The sequence below is a fragment of the Spea bombifrons genome, chromosome 5 (genome assembly GCF_027358695.1).
Source record: "Spea bombifrons isolate aSpeBom1 chromosome 5, aSpeBom1.2.pri, whole genome shotgun sequence".
In the NCBI taxonomy this organism is placed as follows: domain Eukaryota; kingdom Metazoa; phylum Chordata; class Amphibia; order Anura; family Pelobatidae; genus Spea; species Spea bombifrons.
Genome location: NC_071091.1, coordinates 39,367,341 through 39,382,386, shown reverse-complemented (window position 1 = coordinate 39,382,386; position 15,046 = coordinate 39,367,341). Strand labels below are relative to the sequence as shown.

Below are 15,046 nucleotides of genomic sequence, written 5' to 3'. Positions count from 1 at the left end.
CTCAATTCACTCATCCTCCAATTTGTTACCCTTGCTTGTTTAGTTGTTTATTAATTTCCCAAAGTGCAACTGTGTCTTTAAATTTATTAAGATCAGCTTCAGAGAGCAATCAATTAATATCCTATTATCTAATAGTGACAACAAACAATACACAGAAAAGTGAATATAGGATACAACTTAATTAACCCAGTGTTAGATTATAAACACAATTAAATCCCCAAAAAATTATATATAGTGACAACTGTGGTTATAGAAGTAAAATAGATGGGAAAAATGGTAATTAACAGCTTAATATGATAGAATGGTAAAGGACTGATAGAGCGAGGTAGTGTCCTACCATTACCAATAATGGAAGGTATTAGAGCAGATAGTCTTGAAAAAACAGTTCCACCTATTGGGGGAAAACTATAATGACAAGGATTACATTAAAAAGAAGACGGCGCTGAAGACATATAAATATTAAATAATTTATTATAAACAAAAAATAATGAAACAAATGTAAATAAAATACAAAAATATAAAAAGAATCAACATATAAATAAAAAAGATAAAACAATATACAAACGGAGTATAAATAGTAAAATGACAATCTCCAATATGGCTTGAATATACAAGCAAGAGAGAAACTCACTGTTAAAGAGAGTTATGCCTGGCCAGGCTAGGCGCCAACAATGCAGGACGTGTTTCATTATATAAACTTCTTCAGCTGCAGGAACGGCCACATTAGTTGTAAGGACTGATTTCGCTATTCCCTTTGGTTTCGCAGTCCTTCCCCCTTAAGAGAGGACCTTTTACATAAACATACCGCAGAACACTTTGCACCATGAACTGTGTGCATTTAAAAAAAAAAATTAATAATGTATGTGGGATGAGGTATTCATTGGATGATGCAGAGCTAGAACAGTTGTGGTGGTATTAATAGCCAGAAGTTTCTTACAAGAATATCGTGAAGAGTAATGTGATCACTGTTTTTTTCCACTGAATAAAATGGAACTTTTTTATCTAAAAAATTTTGCAATAGCAAATGTTTTGATTCCATTATGTCTAATAAATAAACCAATCCTGTTCCCGGGATCAAAAAATACCCTTATTATAACCCCACCCTAAAACATAACTTTTATTAATATGTTTATTAAAAGGTATAACCAGAAAAAGATTTTTAAAAACACCAGTGTCACCAGTCCTACCATAAAAGGTATACGTCACAGTAACATAAGCTGTGTAACACTAATATTAGGTTGTACATACTGTTGATGGCTGCAGTCCTAACAACAGAAATAATTCAATTATGACCCTAAGCTATTAGCCCAGACCTCTGATAAAGCTCTGAGGAGCGAAACATGTCAGGGGGGCTACTTGTCTGAGTTTTTAATTAGCCTCTGTCACTGGTCATAATTGAATTATTTCTGTTGTTAGGACTGCAGCCATCAACAGTATGTACAACCTAATATTAGTGTTACACAGCTAGTGTTTTCACCACTTGATGCATTGCTTGGCATTGTACTTGGTGATGTGGGGCTTGCAGGTAGCAGCTCAGACATGGAAACCCATTCCATGAAACTCCCGTTGCACAGTTCTTGTGCAGATATTAATGCCAGTGGAACTTTGGAACTTTTCAGCTATGCAATCAGCAGAGCGGTGGCGACTTTCACGCACCACTTAAGCACTCTGTGACCGGGCTTGAGTGGCCTTTGGCTTCACAACTGAGTTACTGCTGTTCCTAAACACTTACCAATAATACCACTTACAGTTGACTGTGGATTATCTAGCAGGGATGAAAATGACCCATTTTTTTCACAAATGTTTGTAAATGCAGAATGCGAAGCTTGATTTTATACACTTGTGGCAATGCGTTTAAGAAGTATATCTCGATACTTATACAGTATGAATTGTGCATTTGTGGCAGAAAAAGGTAAGGAAGCTTATTTTTTAGTTGCCCATTTTCCACTTAAATAACATGTCTCTTAACGGTATCAGTTAATAATGAGATTCAAAAAATACCATAAACATCAGGATTAACTTTATATATTTCCCAAATTATACAGAACAAATAAATCACTACTGCTATCATGTGGAAACTTCTTGGAACTGCATTTTTAAAAAATAATAAAAATGTTCTTTTTGGGGATCTTTAAAAGTGAAGTAGAAATTACTGATTATAGTTGTACATTTTATACAAAGCAAATTAACAATTATATTTTAAAGTTTGAAATGTATGCTTTATTTAACATATAAATGTATGTGTTAATGGACCTTGCTTTACACAGGATATAAGACTATATGTTCTACTTAAACAAAATAGGGGTATTTTTTGTTATGAAAAAAGCATGTAGAGCTGAAACAACGAATCGATAAAATCGATAATAATCGATAACGGAAATCATCGATAACGATTTCCGTTATCGATTAATCGAGTGATCAATTCGTTGTTGGAGCACTCGGCTCCTTTTACTTACCTCCGCGAGCGTTCCCCGCTTCTGCTACACGCTCTGCAGTCTCCGCCTTCTTTTAGCTACGTGACGGATGTGACGCGTTCCGGAGGTAAGTATTCTTCATGTCTATGTGCACGGATCGCACAGAGCCACTCGCACAGAGCGAATCGCTCTGTGCGAATGGAGCCACTCGCACAGAGCGGTTCGCTCTGTGCGAGTGGCTCCACTCGCACAGAGCGGTTCGCTCTGTGCGAGTGGCTCCATTCGCACAGAGCGGTTCGCTCTGTGCGAGTGGCTCCATTCGCACAGAGCGGTTCGCTCTGTGCGAGTGGCTCCATTCGCACAGAGCGGTTCGCTCTGTGCGAGTGGCTCCATTCGCACAGAGCGGTTCGCTCTGTGCGAGTGGCTCCATTCGCACAGAGCGGTTCGTGAGTGTGGGTGCAGGGCAGAGTGGGGGTGGGGGTGCAGGGCAGAGTGGGGGTGGGGGGTGCAGGGCAGGAGACTGGGTGCAGGGCAGAGTGGGGGTGGGGATGCAGGGTGTGAGTGTGGGTGCAGAGCAGAGTGGGAGACTGGGTGCAGGGCAGAGTGGGGGTGGGGATGCAGGGCAGGGTGTGAGTGTGGGTGCAGGGCAGAGTGGGTGCAGGGCAGAGTGTGAGTGTGGGGGCAGGGCAGAATGTGGGGGCAGGGCTGGGTGCAGGGCAGAGTTAGAGACTGGGTGCAGGGGCACAGTGCAAAGTGCTGGGTGCAAAGTGCCAGTGCTGGGTGCAAAGTGCCAGGGCTGGGTGCAAAGTGCTGGGTGCAAAGTGCCAGGGCTGGGTGCAAAGTGCTGAATGCTGGGTGCAAAGTGCTGGGTGCAAAGTGCTGGGTGCAAAGTGCAAAGTGCTGGGGCAAAGTTTCTTGAACAGTAATAGTCCACCTCTTTTTAGAATGTTTGGGGTTATTTTGTTTCATAAATATTGTGTTTGGGTTCTTGTACTTTGAAAATATTGTTTTTTATTACATCATAACAAAATAAGAATGTTAATGTAAATTTTAAGTTGTTTTTTAACATCCAGTTCATTAAATTCTTTTAAATAAACGAAAAATTTGCATATTGTTTTTTTTTATCCGATTAATCGATTAATCGAAAAAATAATCGGCCGATTAATCGATTATTAAAATAATCGTTAGTTGCAGCCCTAAAAGCATGTATCAGTTAGTTTACAAATATATTATTTTAAATAGCACATCATATTCTACAGCTCTGTACAATGGGATGTATTAACATTTTTTGTATGTTGTGCTAGCACAATTGGTACCATGTGCATGTATATTTACACTGGATTGTATATTGTATATGCACAGCACATTTGTGAATAGAAGATACATGTGAAGCAGTCCACAGAAATGTTTTCATGGTCATTAGTTTACATTTAGAACTCTAAAATAATTGTCAGATTTAGAAAAGGTCCTGGAAAGAAATGGTCATTGTGGCCACCATACCCCAGACAATTATTTCCTACAAGGTATATGGTCACAGATGTGAAAAAGAAATATAATTTTATTATGCATTGGTACTATATTTGTAATATATTGTACTGACTGAGCACATTGATAATGTCTAGCCAGACATTCTGTTCTATTCACTAAAGAAATAATGGTCGCGAGTTGACAAAAATGTGAGTTTATAGCTGATACATTTACTAAATTTACCAAAGCCAAGGGCGGAGGGTGATAAATGCCCCCCTGTTCCACCACCTCATGCTTGGTGAGGGTGATTAAGTAACCCTTGAGAGTATATGTCCCTTTTTTCACCTTTTCCACATCCCCTGATAAGGGAGGTGAGGGTATTAAATCATCTAAAAAACCTTCTCAGTGGGATGGGGAGTTAAGGTTGCAGTATTGCCCCTTTTGCACTTTTGTTCCCCACCTCCTGCCCATTGGAGTAAGGGTGGAGTTAAAAATAAATAAAATCTCATTTAGAGGGGCTTGGACCACATCCCGCACCCTCCCTCTATCTCTGTCCTGCGCAACAAAGTTTGTTACCTGTCTTACTTTCTTAAGCCATCCAGCAATGGTCCACGCATCTATCTTTGTATCATAGAAGCACCAGCTGGCCCATTAATTTCAGTGTATTCCATGGACTTAAATTGCCTTGGATGGACCCGTTTCCCACCAGGAGGATTTAGGAGTAAGGCTGGAGTAGGTAGGGTTTTTATGTTAAAAAAAGAAAATATTTTTATACATGTATTTTTACTTATCCCCCTACATCCCACAGGCCATTGATCAAGAGGCAAGCATGAAATCAATGCATCATATTTGGTTTTCTTCTATTTTAAAAATTTCCTTCTAATCAATACATTTACAAACTGTTCAATTAACTTTCATTTATTAACATAACATATGTTTATTTAATACCTGCAGAAATGACAAGAACAAATAGCTGTCAGTCTGACAGCAGTGGCTTTCAAGATGAACCACCAGAACATTTACAAGTAAGTGGCATTTTAAAGCTACTTAAAGTAATAATTATTATAATATTATTTAAATGGAAAACATGTACCCCCAAAAAGTAAAACAGATGGTGATATAATTCATTGATATATTATAAAAAATCAATTGCTGTACATTTCCAAAGAAGACATTACTATAAATTGGAATTTAGTCAATATCTGGTGTTGATGACATCCTAAATTCAGAGACATTTTTAAAGATTGTTATACTTATACTGAATTGGTATTTTGCATACCTCACTACTGTCCATAATTACCTGAAGATTGCCTCAAAAATGAGGTAGCTTGCTTTATGAAAAGCTGTCTCTAACACTCTCTCAGGGTAACTTAGCTCCTTAATGTGACATCTCTTCCTGGAGTGCATACAGAGCATACCTCCTACAGAGAGGAGGTATGGAAAAACATTTCGCAGGAGAGAAGGTAGGCATGAAAAAATATACAGTCGTGTGAAAAAGAACATACACTCTCTTTGAATGCGATGGCTTTACATAACAGGACATAACAACAATAAATTTGTTCTGTAGCAGGTCTACAAATTTTATAAATGCAACCTCAGATAAACAACAACACATTACATATTACACCATGACATATTTATTCAACAAAATAAAGCCAAAATGGAGAAGCCATTTGTGAAACACTAAGTACATCCTTACTGCTTTCATAGGAATTAAGATGCTACATAGCAGGTAGGTGCTGCTAATCAAATGCCCTTCATTAATTGATCATCAACAAGTGTGACCACCTCTATAAAAGCCAAAGTTTTAGCAGTTTGCTGGTCTGGGACATTTAGGTGTGTGTTAACACAATGTTAAGGACAAAAGACAAGATTTCTCACCCCTTATCCACCTAGATTGTAAGATCCTGCGGGAACAGGGCACTTTATAAATAAAGTATGATAATAATAATAAAGCGGTTATCTTAGAGAAGCAATGGTTGGTGCCCAATGTTCCCAGGAGTGGATGTCTCAGCAAATTAACCCCAAGGTCAATAAGGTCGCTGTACAGGCCTCAGTTAGTATGCTAAAGTTTATGACAGTACAATTAGAAAAAGACTGAACAAGTATGATTTGTCAGGAAGAGTTGCCAGAAGAAAGCCTCTTCTCTCTATAAATAACATGGCAGCAACGCTTAGGTTTGCAAAGTTGTATCTGAACAAACCACAAGCCTGTTGGAACAATGTACTTTTGGAAAGACATAACCAAAGTAGAGATGTTTGGCCATAATGCACAGCGCCACATTCCACGAAAACCAAATACAGCATATCAGCACAAAAACCTCATACCAACTGTCAATCAAAGAGGCGGAGATTTGCGGTTATTTTCCTGCCACAAAACATGGCAATCTTGCATTCATTGAGTCAACATGAGATCCTCTGTATACCAAAGTATTCTAGAGTCAAATGTGAATACAACAGCTAAGGCTTGACTGAATTTGGGTCATGATCCCAAGCACACCAGCAAATCAACAACAAAATGACTAAAAAAGAAAAAAAATCAAGGTGTTGCAATACCCCAGTCAAAGTTCAGACCTCAACCCGATTGAAATGCTGTGGCGGGACCTTAAGAGCACTGTGCAAAAACAAATCTCTACAAACATCAATGAACTGATGCAACGTTGTAAAGAAGAGTGGGCCAAAATTCTTACACAATGATGTGAGAGACCAATTCATCCGAGGTAGTACTTACCTAATTGTTGGAATTCAAAAAGGGTGTAATTTCTGTATCACAGAACTGTACCGTCTTAAAGCCTGGGAAGGGGGAGTAAGGAAAGGAATCCACTCCCCAAAATCACCCTCCTGACACACAACTCTATCTGACATCACCTGTACACATTATGCAGCAGCCCCTCTCTTCCATGCAATGCTCCCTGGTAGTCCTCCATCTTAATACAGCATGATTAGGGAACAGCATGGTCCAAGGAGAGGCAGAAGGACACTGCAATCCAAGATCCACCCAGTGGAGTAGTCGATAGTGATTTACCTAGAATCCACAGGGTTGCAGGTTCGAATCCCTGTGGTGCCTGACACTCATACACACCCATGCTGACACCCGCACAATTACACACCCATGCTCACATACACACAATTACATATCCATAATCATACACAATTACACATTCATGCTCACATCACATACACACAATTACACATCTATGCTCACTCACATACATACATATAAGCCCTCGCTTACCTCTCACCGCTCCTGCAGCTTGCTGACCGGCTGCTTGCACACTGTGACGTAAGATGACCCCAATTCACTCCTGTCTCCCACTCAAAATAGTTTATAAAGGGCCATTCCAACCTGGTCCAGTCTAAGTTGGAAGGACCCTTTCTAAACTATTTTAACCAGTACGAAAAGACAGGAAGAAGTGGTTGCCACCATAACGTAAATAGGATGGTTGGGGTGATCAAAGATCTGCCTTGTACCAGGCCCACCAGATGTCTTGATCGGCCTAGGTCAGGATACATCACTGGGTCTAAAACTTGGAGGAGATGATTGAGGGTGAGATGTAATGGTGAGGTTAAGACTAGACAAGAAAAATGAGTAATTTCATTAAAAAAATGATAGGAGAAGGCATAAAGGAGGGTGAAAAGGAATTGGTAAAGAAAGAGTATCAGGGAGAAGCAAAGGAGAGTGTTAATAAAAAAAGATATGGTGAGACATCCAGGAGGGGGTTAAAAAGTACATATTGGGAAAAGAGTAATGGATGGGAAATACATTTCATGAAAATTGTAGAAGAATTTAAAAACTGAGTCCAAAATAGCTAACAGCTGTTAGAACTGTGATATTTTGGCTTCAAGTTTGCAATTCTCATGCATATCCCTTGAAATTTTCACTAGTTTTTTGCTTAGTGAATAGACCTTAGCATATTTTTAGTTTTTAAGCTGACTTATTTATTTCTAAGGACATCCACCCCTTAGCTCACTTAGCTCACACAATATGATCTAGTAGCATCAGTACTTGCACAATGCTCTTTCTGGCAGAGTCTTTGTGTGAATTATTGGTCACATAGGGTGGGGCCAGGCTTTTATATGTATAAAATAGATAATAATAGAGATATTTAATAGTACTACAACACCTGCTTAGGTAACTACTTAAAGTTTGTTTTGTTTTATTCTTATTGCAGAATGACATTGTATGTTTTTTTTTCTCCTAGAACCTGCATGGAAGTTTAAATTTTTCTTCAAATAGTACTGACAGTCAAACAACCCTCATGGAAAAAAACATACAAAAATGTAGTGGAATTTCTGATGATGAAAACGGCCATGAACTTGATAAAGAATTTGGAAAATATGAAGTGCCATCTAGAGGTGATACAGTTGAAGTAAACCAAGAAAAACACAGGGTATTATCAATAAATACTGAAAATAGTAATGGTGTGTTTCAGAGCTTTGAAAGTTCTATAGATGAAGTTGACAAAGGTGTTTTAAATGAAATGCATCAAAGAGTAATGCTGCCAGAAACCAATCAGCAGGGAATTGGAAGTGAAAGTGAAGAACATTACCTGCAAGGTTGTGGACCAAATGTTCAAATGGAAGATGAATACACCAACAATGATGTCTCAGAAGTTGACTTTCCGGTATACAAAACACATTACATAGGCAGAGCTATGGGAAGTGATGATTACACCTATGGATTGATGCATGAAGAACAAAACAGCCCTGACAAAAGTGTAAGTGATCTTGAAGACAAAAGTAATACTGGCGAAGATATGTTTGAAAATACATTCAGTCACTATCATATTGATAGTTTAGTTGAAGTATCAGAAATGAAATGCACACCTCTTCCCATAAGTGGTTTTCCAAGCTTCTGTTCTCCAATACAGAATCATGGCAGTTTTTCAGATCACCAAAAACAAGAACCAAGTCTTTCCTATGAAAATAAGAAGAGCACATTCCAAACAAAACTGAGCACCAACATTTATAAATCTGTGACCATTCAGATGTCTCCACCTTTAATATATGATTCTAAAAGCACAAATGGATACTTAAGAAGCCAACATTCTTTTCACTCCACAATAACTGAGCAGAAGGAAAATAATGCTGAGAAGAAAGAGGCATTCAGCCAAACTGATATGAATTGGTCAAATAACTGTACTAACTGTTACCGCATGCTTCACAGAGATTTTCTCACAGAGTCACTTTGTTTTGATACAGGTCTTTGTGGTCTGTATCATCCATGTCATATATCACTACAGGGGACAGGCTGTCACTGTTGTCATTGTTGCCACTGCCACCACTGCTGTTTTTCAGGATTGCCCTCAGCGCATAATCACATTGGATCTTTGGGACCTAACCTAATTCACAGCAATCTAGAAAAGGAACTAACAGAAACATTGATATTATTGAAAGAGTCCCTTACAAATATCTCACTGGTATGTATGCCAATCCTATGGAACACTACTAAAACATAGTACTAATTTTTTGTATGTTCTTCACTAGCATGCCATGTAGTGAATCAAGTGTGTCGGCAAATCCTTATGCTAAGCCACGGCTGACCTCAAGGTTTGTGGGGCACAATGCAAGGAGGGTTTGTGATACCTCTGAGGTATATGAGTGGGAGAGAGTAAGAAGCAGATCACAAATCCAGTGGTAGGCAGTTATAAGTAGATTATGCACAATTACTTTAATGTGGGTATTTAAAGATTGAATTGATGCAGCGTGCATGTCTAACATCACAGTTCTCACAACAAAAACTCACTAAAGGGCTGCATTAACCATCCATCCTGGTGGCAAAATGACAAAAGCAAAGAAGCATGCAACTTTTGTGAGTATTAGACAAGGGTGTGTAAGTTCAGTGGGAACTCACAAACAATGTGCAGGTTAATTATAATTTTGAAAAAGTGATTTTTGAACGCTGCGAAGTGAATAAGGCTTGATCTTTTACAGCAGGTAGAAAAATTGTTCTTTTTTTGTCTCACAAGCTCTGTAATATTATATTGTTGCTCTGCCCAGTGTACAGGCAATGATATAGAAAACATCAAAAAAGCATGTAATATATTTCGGAATCAGCTACTGGACATTGAGCAACTTTTGACTGAGCAGCAAGCAGGATGCTTCCATATACTCTCAAGTGAAGAAAGGTATGTACTATATATGTATTATTATCACTTCTTTTATGTTTAAAGGTACTAGATAACTAGGCACAATAACTGGGCATATAAAAAGATTAATACATTTTCACCATGGCCCTGCAACAGTAAAGCATTTCTCATGATTCTAATACATGCGTCCATAAAGTTTGGTATATACATACATGCAGAAATTATAACACAATAGATGAAAGAAACTAATCCACACGTATTGCTGTTATTCTTAAAAAGATATCAACCCTTTTCTGTCCATATGGACGTACTGGTACATCCATAAAATGAGATGCAAGATTTCCCACATGACGTTCCAGTCTTATTTGCAGTGGCAGGGTGATTTGCCTGCTACTGCACAGAAGATATAACTGTATAACAACAGCCTGGACTCTTCCTTGTTCACAGAAGCCAGCATTGTTGGCTTCCTGAAAACAGATCTAGTGTGAACGTGCTTGGCACAATAACTGGTATACCATTATTGCCTGAATGCTTAATCGCGTGTCCAAGCATACACCAGCCGGAAGCACAGAAGAGGCCCAGTAGGGCCTTCCCAAACTGGAGCCATGTTTATTGATGGCAGAATGATTAGTACAGGGAAGAACACAAATTTGTCCCATTCCAAAAAATAGAAAATATTTTAAAAAAAAATACATTTCAAGGAAAATAAACTTTATAGGTCATCACTGGCTTCTGTAAGATGCAAGTGAGATCACCACTATGCATATTACCCTGAAAGCAGTACAAAGAAAAAAAAGTAATACCCTTTTACCCCTCCACAAGTAAAACAAAAAAATATAAAAAAAATCACTACCCTAAAGCATTTAAACCAGAAATATTAAAACTTGTCTTAAAAAAACTAATGTTTAATTAGATGTTTTCTGTTTATAAACAGGATGATACATGTGTGTGTTTGCAGTGCTTGACCAATGAAGATCTGGGGTCTTCCAATATTGTTTCCTCACATGTACATATTTTCTTTTTATTTAGGGAAGAAATAAGAAGACTATATTTGCTACGTCGTAGTGTTTTGAAAGAAATGTCAGAATTGGAATTCCATTTAGATGAGAGAGCACATCATGTTAAAGAAACAATTTCAATGGTATGAAATCTAAGTACAATGTAACATAGTGAAGAAAAACTGTAGCTGTGTGGTATGTGATATTAGTATCTACCTCAATCAGGAAAGGGCTGTAAAAAGTGCTCTAATTTAAATACATTTGACTACTGCTAGAAATATGTTCATTATTTTACTTTTAATTACACTGTCTCAGTGACTAGACTAATAATGACCTTAGACAGTATTTACATTATGAGTAGATCATTCAGTGGTCCTTTTGTGGATTTTATATGTGCTTACTTTCTCCTTTAGGTTACAATTCAAGTGTACACTTTGCCTATGGGAATCTATCTTTTTTCATGTTCAGCTGTCCATAGACACCTAGCAGACTGTGTATCACATAACAAAATATAGGGGTAAAAATACAAAAACTCAAAAACATATAAATAGTAAAAATGGAATCTAAGTAATAAATCTCACACCGCTTTAGTAAATTTAACCTAAAGATAAGTTGTCTGTATATGTAGACTGTACATGCAGCCCACCTAGGTGACAGTCCAAAATATTTTGCAGTTTAGCCACATATAGGAAATCATTAAATTTGATAATTGCACTAAACAAAGAGAATATTGAATATCAGTATGTTTATATGTATGTTTATATATATATATATATATACATACAGTGTATACATGTGTCTGTATGTATGTGCGTATATATATATATATATATATATATATATATATATATATATTTGTGGTAGGGGTAAAACATGTAGGAAATGCCCAGCGGGGAAGAGATGCCTAGACCCCAAAAAATGTCCCCTTAGGTAGATAGGAAAAGGGGCATAAAGGAGAAGAAAGGGGGATAGGAATATAGAGACTGAGGGGAGCACAGAGAGTAAAGAGAGGGTGGGTGCGGGCAGGAAGAACGCAAATGTAACGCCCTGAAGAAGAGGATGTTGAAGGGGGGTATAAATACCCCCTAAGACCCCTCCCACAAATACAGGCTGTAAACAGCCTATACATCTATCTATCTATAATTAACAGCATCCATGTTATCAGGAATCAGGACAATCTGATGACAAGTGGGCTACCTGAACTTGAACAAACCATAAATGGAAAAGACAAGAGAACATGAAATTGATGGATTGCTACTGCAACAGCAGACCTAATGAGAGGGGATATAGGAAACAAGAGAACTATGACTGGAGAGCCAGGAGAAGACCCAGAAGAACAAAAGACTGTGCAGCTGACAGCAGAAGCTGGGTCTTCACTATTATTAAACTGCCATCTGCAGAGCACAGCAGCTGAGATGAGGCATACGATTATGGATAGACTAGCTTCAGTCAACCCTCAAGAACGATTACCAAGGCTCAATGGAGAAGGTCCATCACCTAGTATGCTAGAAGATGCCAATAGATGCCTCGTGGCAATCTTTATTACCACCATAACACAGACCTATGAACTGATATTTGCTACAGCTGCTGCAATGCTGGAAATGCTTGACTACACACTCAAGAAGGATAAGAGAACATACCCTCCATGTAAAATGAGGTGGAGGGCTAAGATTAAGGCAACCTGGAGAGAAGTTAGCCAGCTGGTGGAACTATATAAGGGTGTGAAAATTAAGAACTTAAGAATGTCCTCACATGGTGAGGTTAGGCTGTATCGAATATTCTTTACTCTTGGGTTTTTATGCCCTACGTGCATTACTTTGCATTTATCCACATTACATGCCAGTTGCCACAGCTCTGACCATTTTTTCAGTGTACCTAAATCATTTGCTATTTGGCTTCTCCCTCCAGGAACATCAACCCTGTTGCATATTTTTGTGTCGCCAGCAAAAAGACATCAAGACCCTCTTCTTTTTTCTCTCTTTGCCCACATCTCCACGGACATAAACTCCCGGCGAACTTCCAAATGGCGGAGCTTCCGGTGATGTCCTCTGCCCCCAATCCACCGATTGGACATCACCAGAAGCTCAGCTATGCAAGTTATCATATTGCAAAATGACAGAGCTCCTGGTGATGTTCTCTCCCCAATTCTTAAATTGGGGTAGAGGATGTCGCCGGAAGCGGCGCCATTTTGGCTGAATATTTCCACTGGAGATGCAGACGAAGAGAGGATTACCAAAGTTAGATTTTTTTTTATTTTTATGTATAGTTTTTTTTTCTATTAGCACTAATAATTATGTTATATGTATTTCTATTATTTGTCCTGAGCAAAATGGTGTATAATTTGTATGGGTTCATTAAATATGGAAACTGGAAACCATGCTTTACCAAACATATGGTAAAAATGTCAAAATATACTTTGGTCTTTTGGTTATGAAAACCCCAGGGACTGAAGGGGTTAAGTGGGTGGATTGTATAATTACAGCGACCATCTAGTTCAAGTCATGTCTATTTCTTCATTTGTTTTCAGCAACTTGAACAGGCATTGGAAGAGCAATCAAGACTGTATGCAGAATTGGAGTTTTCTAGTTGGCAACGGGAAGGGAACAATTCAAGGCAGTATGGTAATCTTCAGACAAGAACAAATTTCACATCATCGGCATCTTCCAAAAATAAATCTCATGAAACACCAATTCACGCCTTTAAACCAGATGAAATTGACAAAAAGAGCAACTGCAGTCACACAAACCAAAAACCGACTTCAGTTCCATTTTGCAAAACGTAAGCAATTTCAACAATATATGAATTTAAAGATGCTAGGTTATCCACTAATCACATCTAGTGCAATGCTGCTCCCTGTGTGATCAGGAACACATTTGTCCTAACCAAAACAAGCACTTCAGCGTTCATTGACTTTTCTTAGGAGGTTGTTTGCTGATGTGAATAATAAAAGGCATATAAGGTCAGGTAATCCCTGGAGTGAAATTCAGAGTGGATTTATTTTTCCTGGTGCCTCACTCAGCAACAAGTGTATCAAACTAAGCATAAAAGGGCTACTTAATTGGAAGTATGTAAGGGTCTTTAAGTACTTTGCAGTAATTCATTTTACTTTTAATCTGTATCTAATGTAATATTCCCCTCTCTATAATTTGGTCATAACTTGTTCCAATTTTTATGTAGATAAAACTAAAGGTTGTTATGTTATGTTATGTTAAGGTCAGTTATATGCATTTCTAACACAAGTTATTTTTTTTCCTAGATCAAGAAATCATTCGGAAGCTTTAAAAACTCCTGAAAGTATTCCAGACAATTGACATATTAAAATATTTTACAATTGAAGATGCTCATTAAGGCAAATGGACATTTTGCTTAAAAATGTTCTGGTATTTGAGATGTAACTGAAGTTTTATTTGCTTTGTACGGTAACAGTGACCCTTGTTATCCTTTACCTGTTATTCTTTTAAGGAACCAGGTAACTTAACAGATGCATTCCTGAAATGCATTACTTATATAATCATATTTGTATTAAAACAGATTTATGCTAGATATAGGTTGCAGATTGCATGAATTTTGTTTTTGAATCATTAAACACCTTTTGAATGGTATCTTCAGAACTGTCCTTAATACTATTTCTCATTTCAATTAAGCATGCTTATATATCAGAGGGTACCATGTTCTGTTGGCCTCTAAGAGTCAGCAAAATAGCACAGGGATGTCTCATAAGCACAACATATACTCTAGAAATATGCAGTTAAGGAGTGACACAATTCTTTTTTTTTCTTTGGGGCTTCCCTGGGAGAGATGATGTGATCTCCCTCATCGGGCTCCCTGGGGGTTTTGGCCAGCTGTGTCCCCTGTTGTTCTGCCCCTGTGTACAGAGGACAAATATCAAAGTAACACATAGACAAAGACATAATTTACTGAAGACAAATACTTTACACTCAGTAGAATATATACTTCAATTTGGCTTGGCAAAACATACCAAGCAAAGACTGGTTTATTAGCATAATAACATGAACATGATGCAGTTCTGAGCAGCCCAGTATCCCAATTAGCAAAAATGTATAATAAATAGATCCATC

General features: G+C 38.0%; 1 protein-coding gene across 1 annotated transcript in view; it reads left to right on the top strand.

The window, feature by feature from the left end:
* The window catches only part of ITPRID1 (ITPR interacting domain containing 1), a 60,137-nt gene extending 45,559 nt beyond the window's left edge, over positions 1 to 14,578 (top strand). Inside the window, 8 exon segments of the mRNA XM_053466973.1 lie at positions 4,516 to 4,617; positions 4,836 to 4,906; positions 8,083 to 9,300; positions 9,881 to 10,008; positions 10,999 to 11,110; positions 13,495 to 13,683; positions 13,686 to 13,745; positions 14,224 to 14,578. Of these exon segments, the coding sequence (XP_053322948.1) occupies positions 4,516 to 4,617; positions 4,836 to 4,906; positions 8,083 to 9,300; positions 9,881 to 10,008; positions 10,999 to 11,110; positions 13,495 to 13,683; positions 13,686 to 13,745; positions 14,224 to 14,259 (1,916 nt within the window). The 3' untranslated portion in view covers positions 14,260 to 14,578.
* The last annotated feature ends 468 nt before the right edge of the window (positions 14,579 to 15,046 follow it).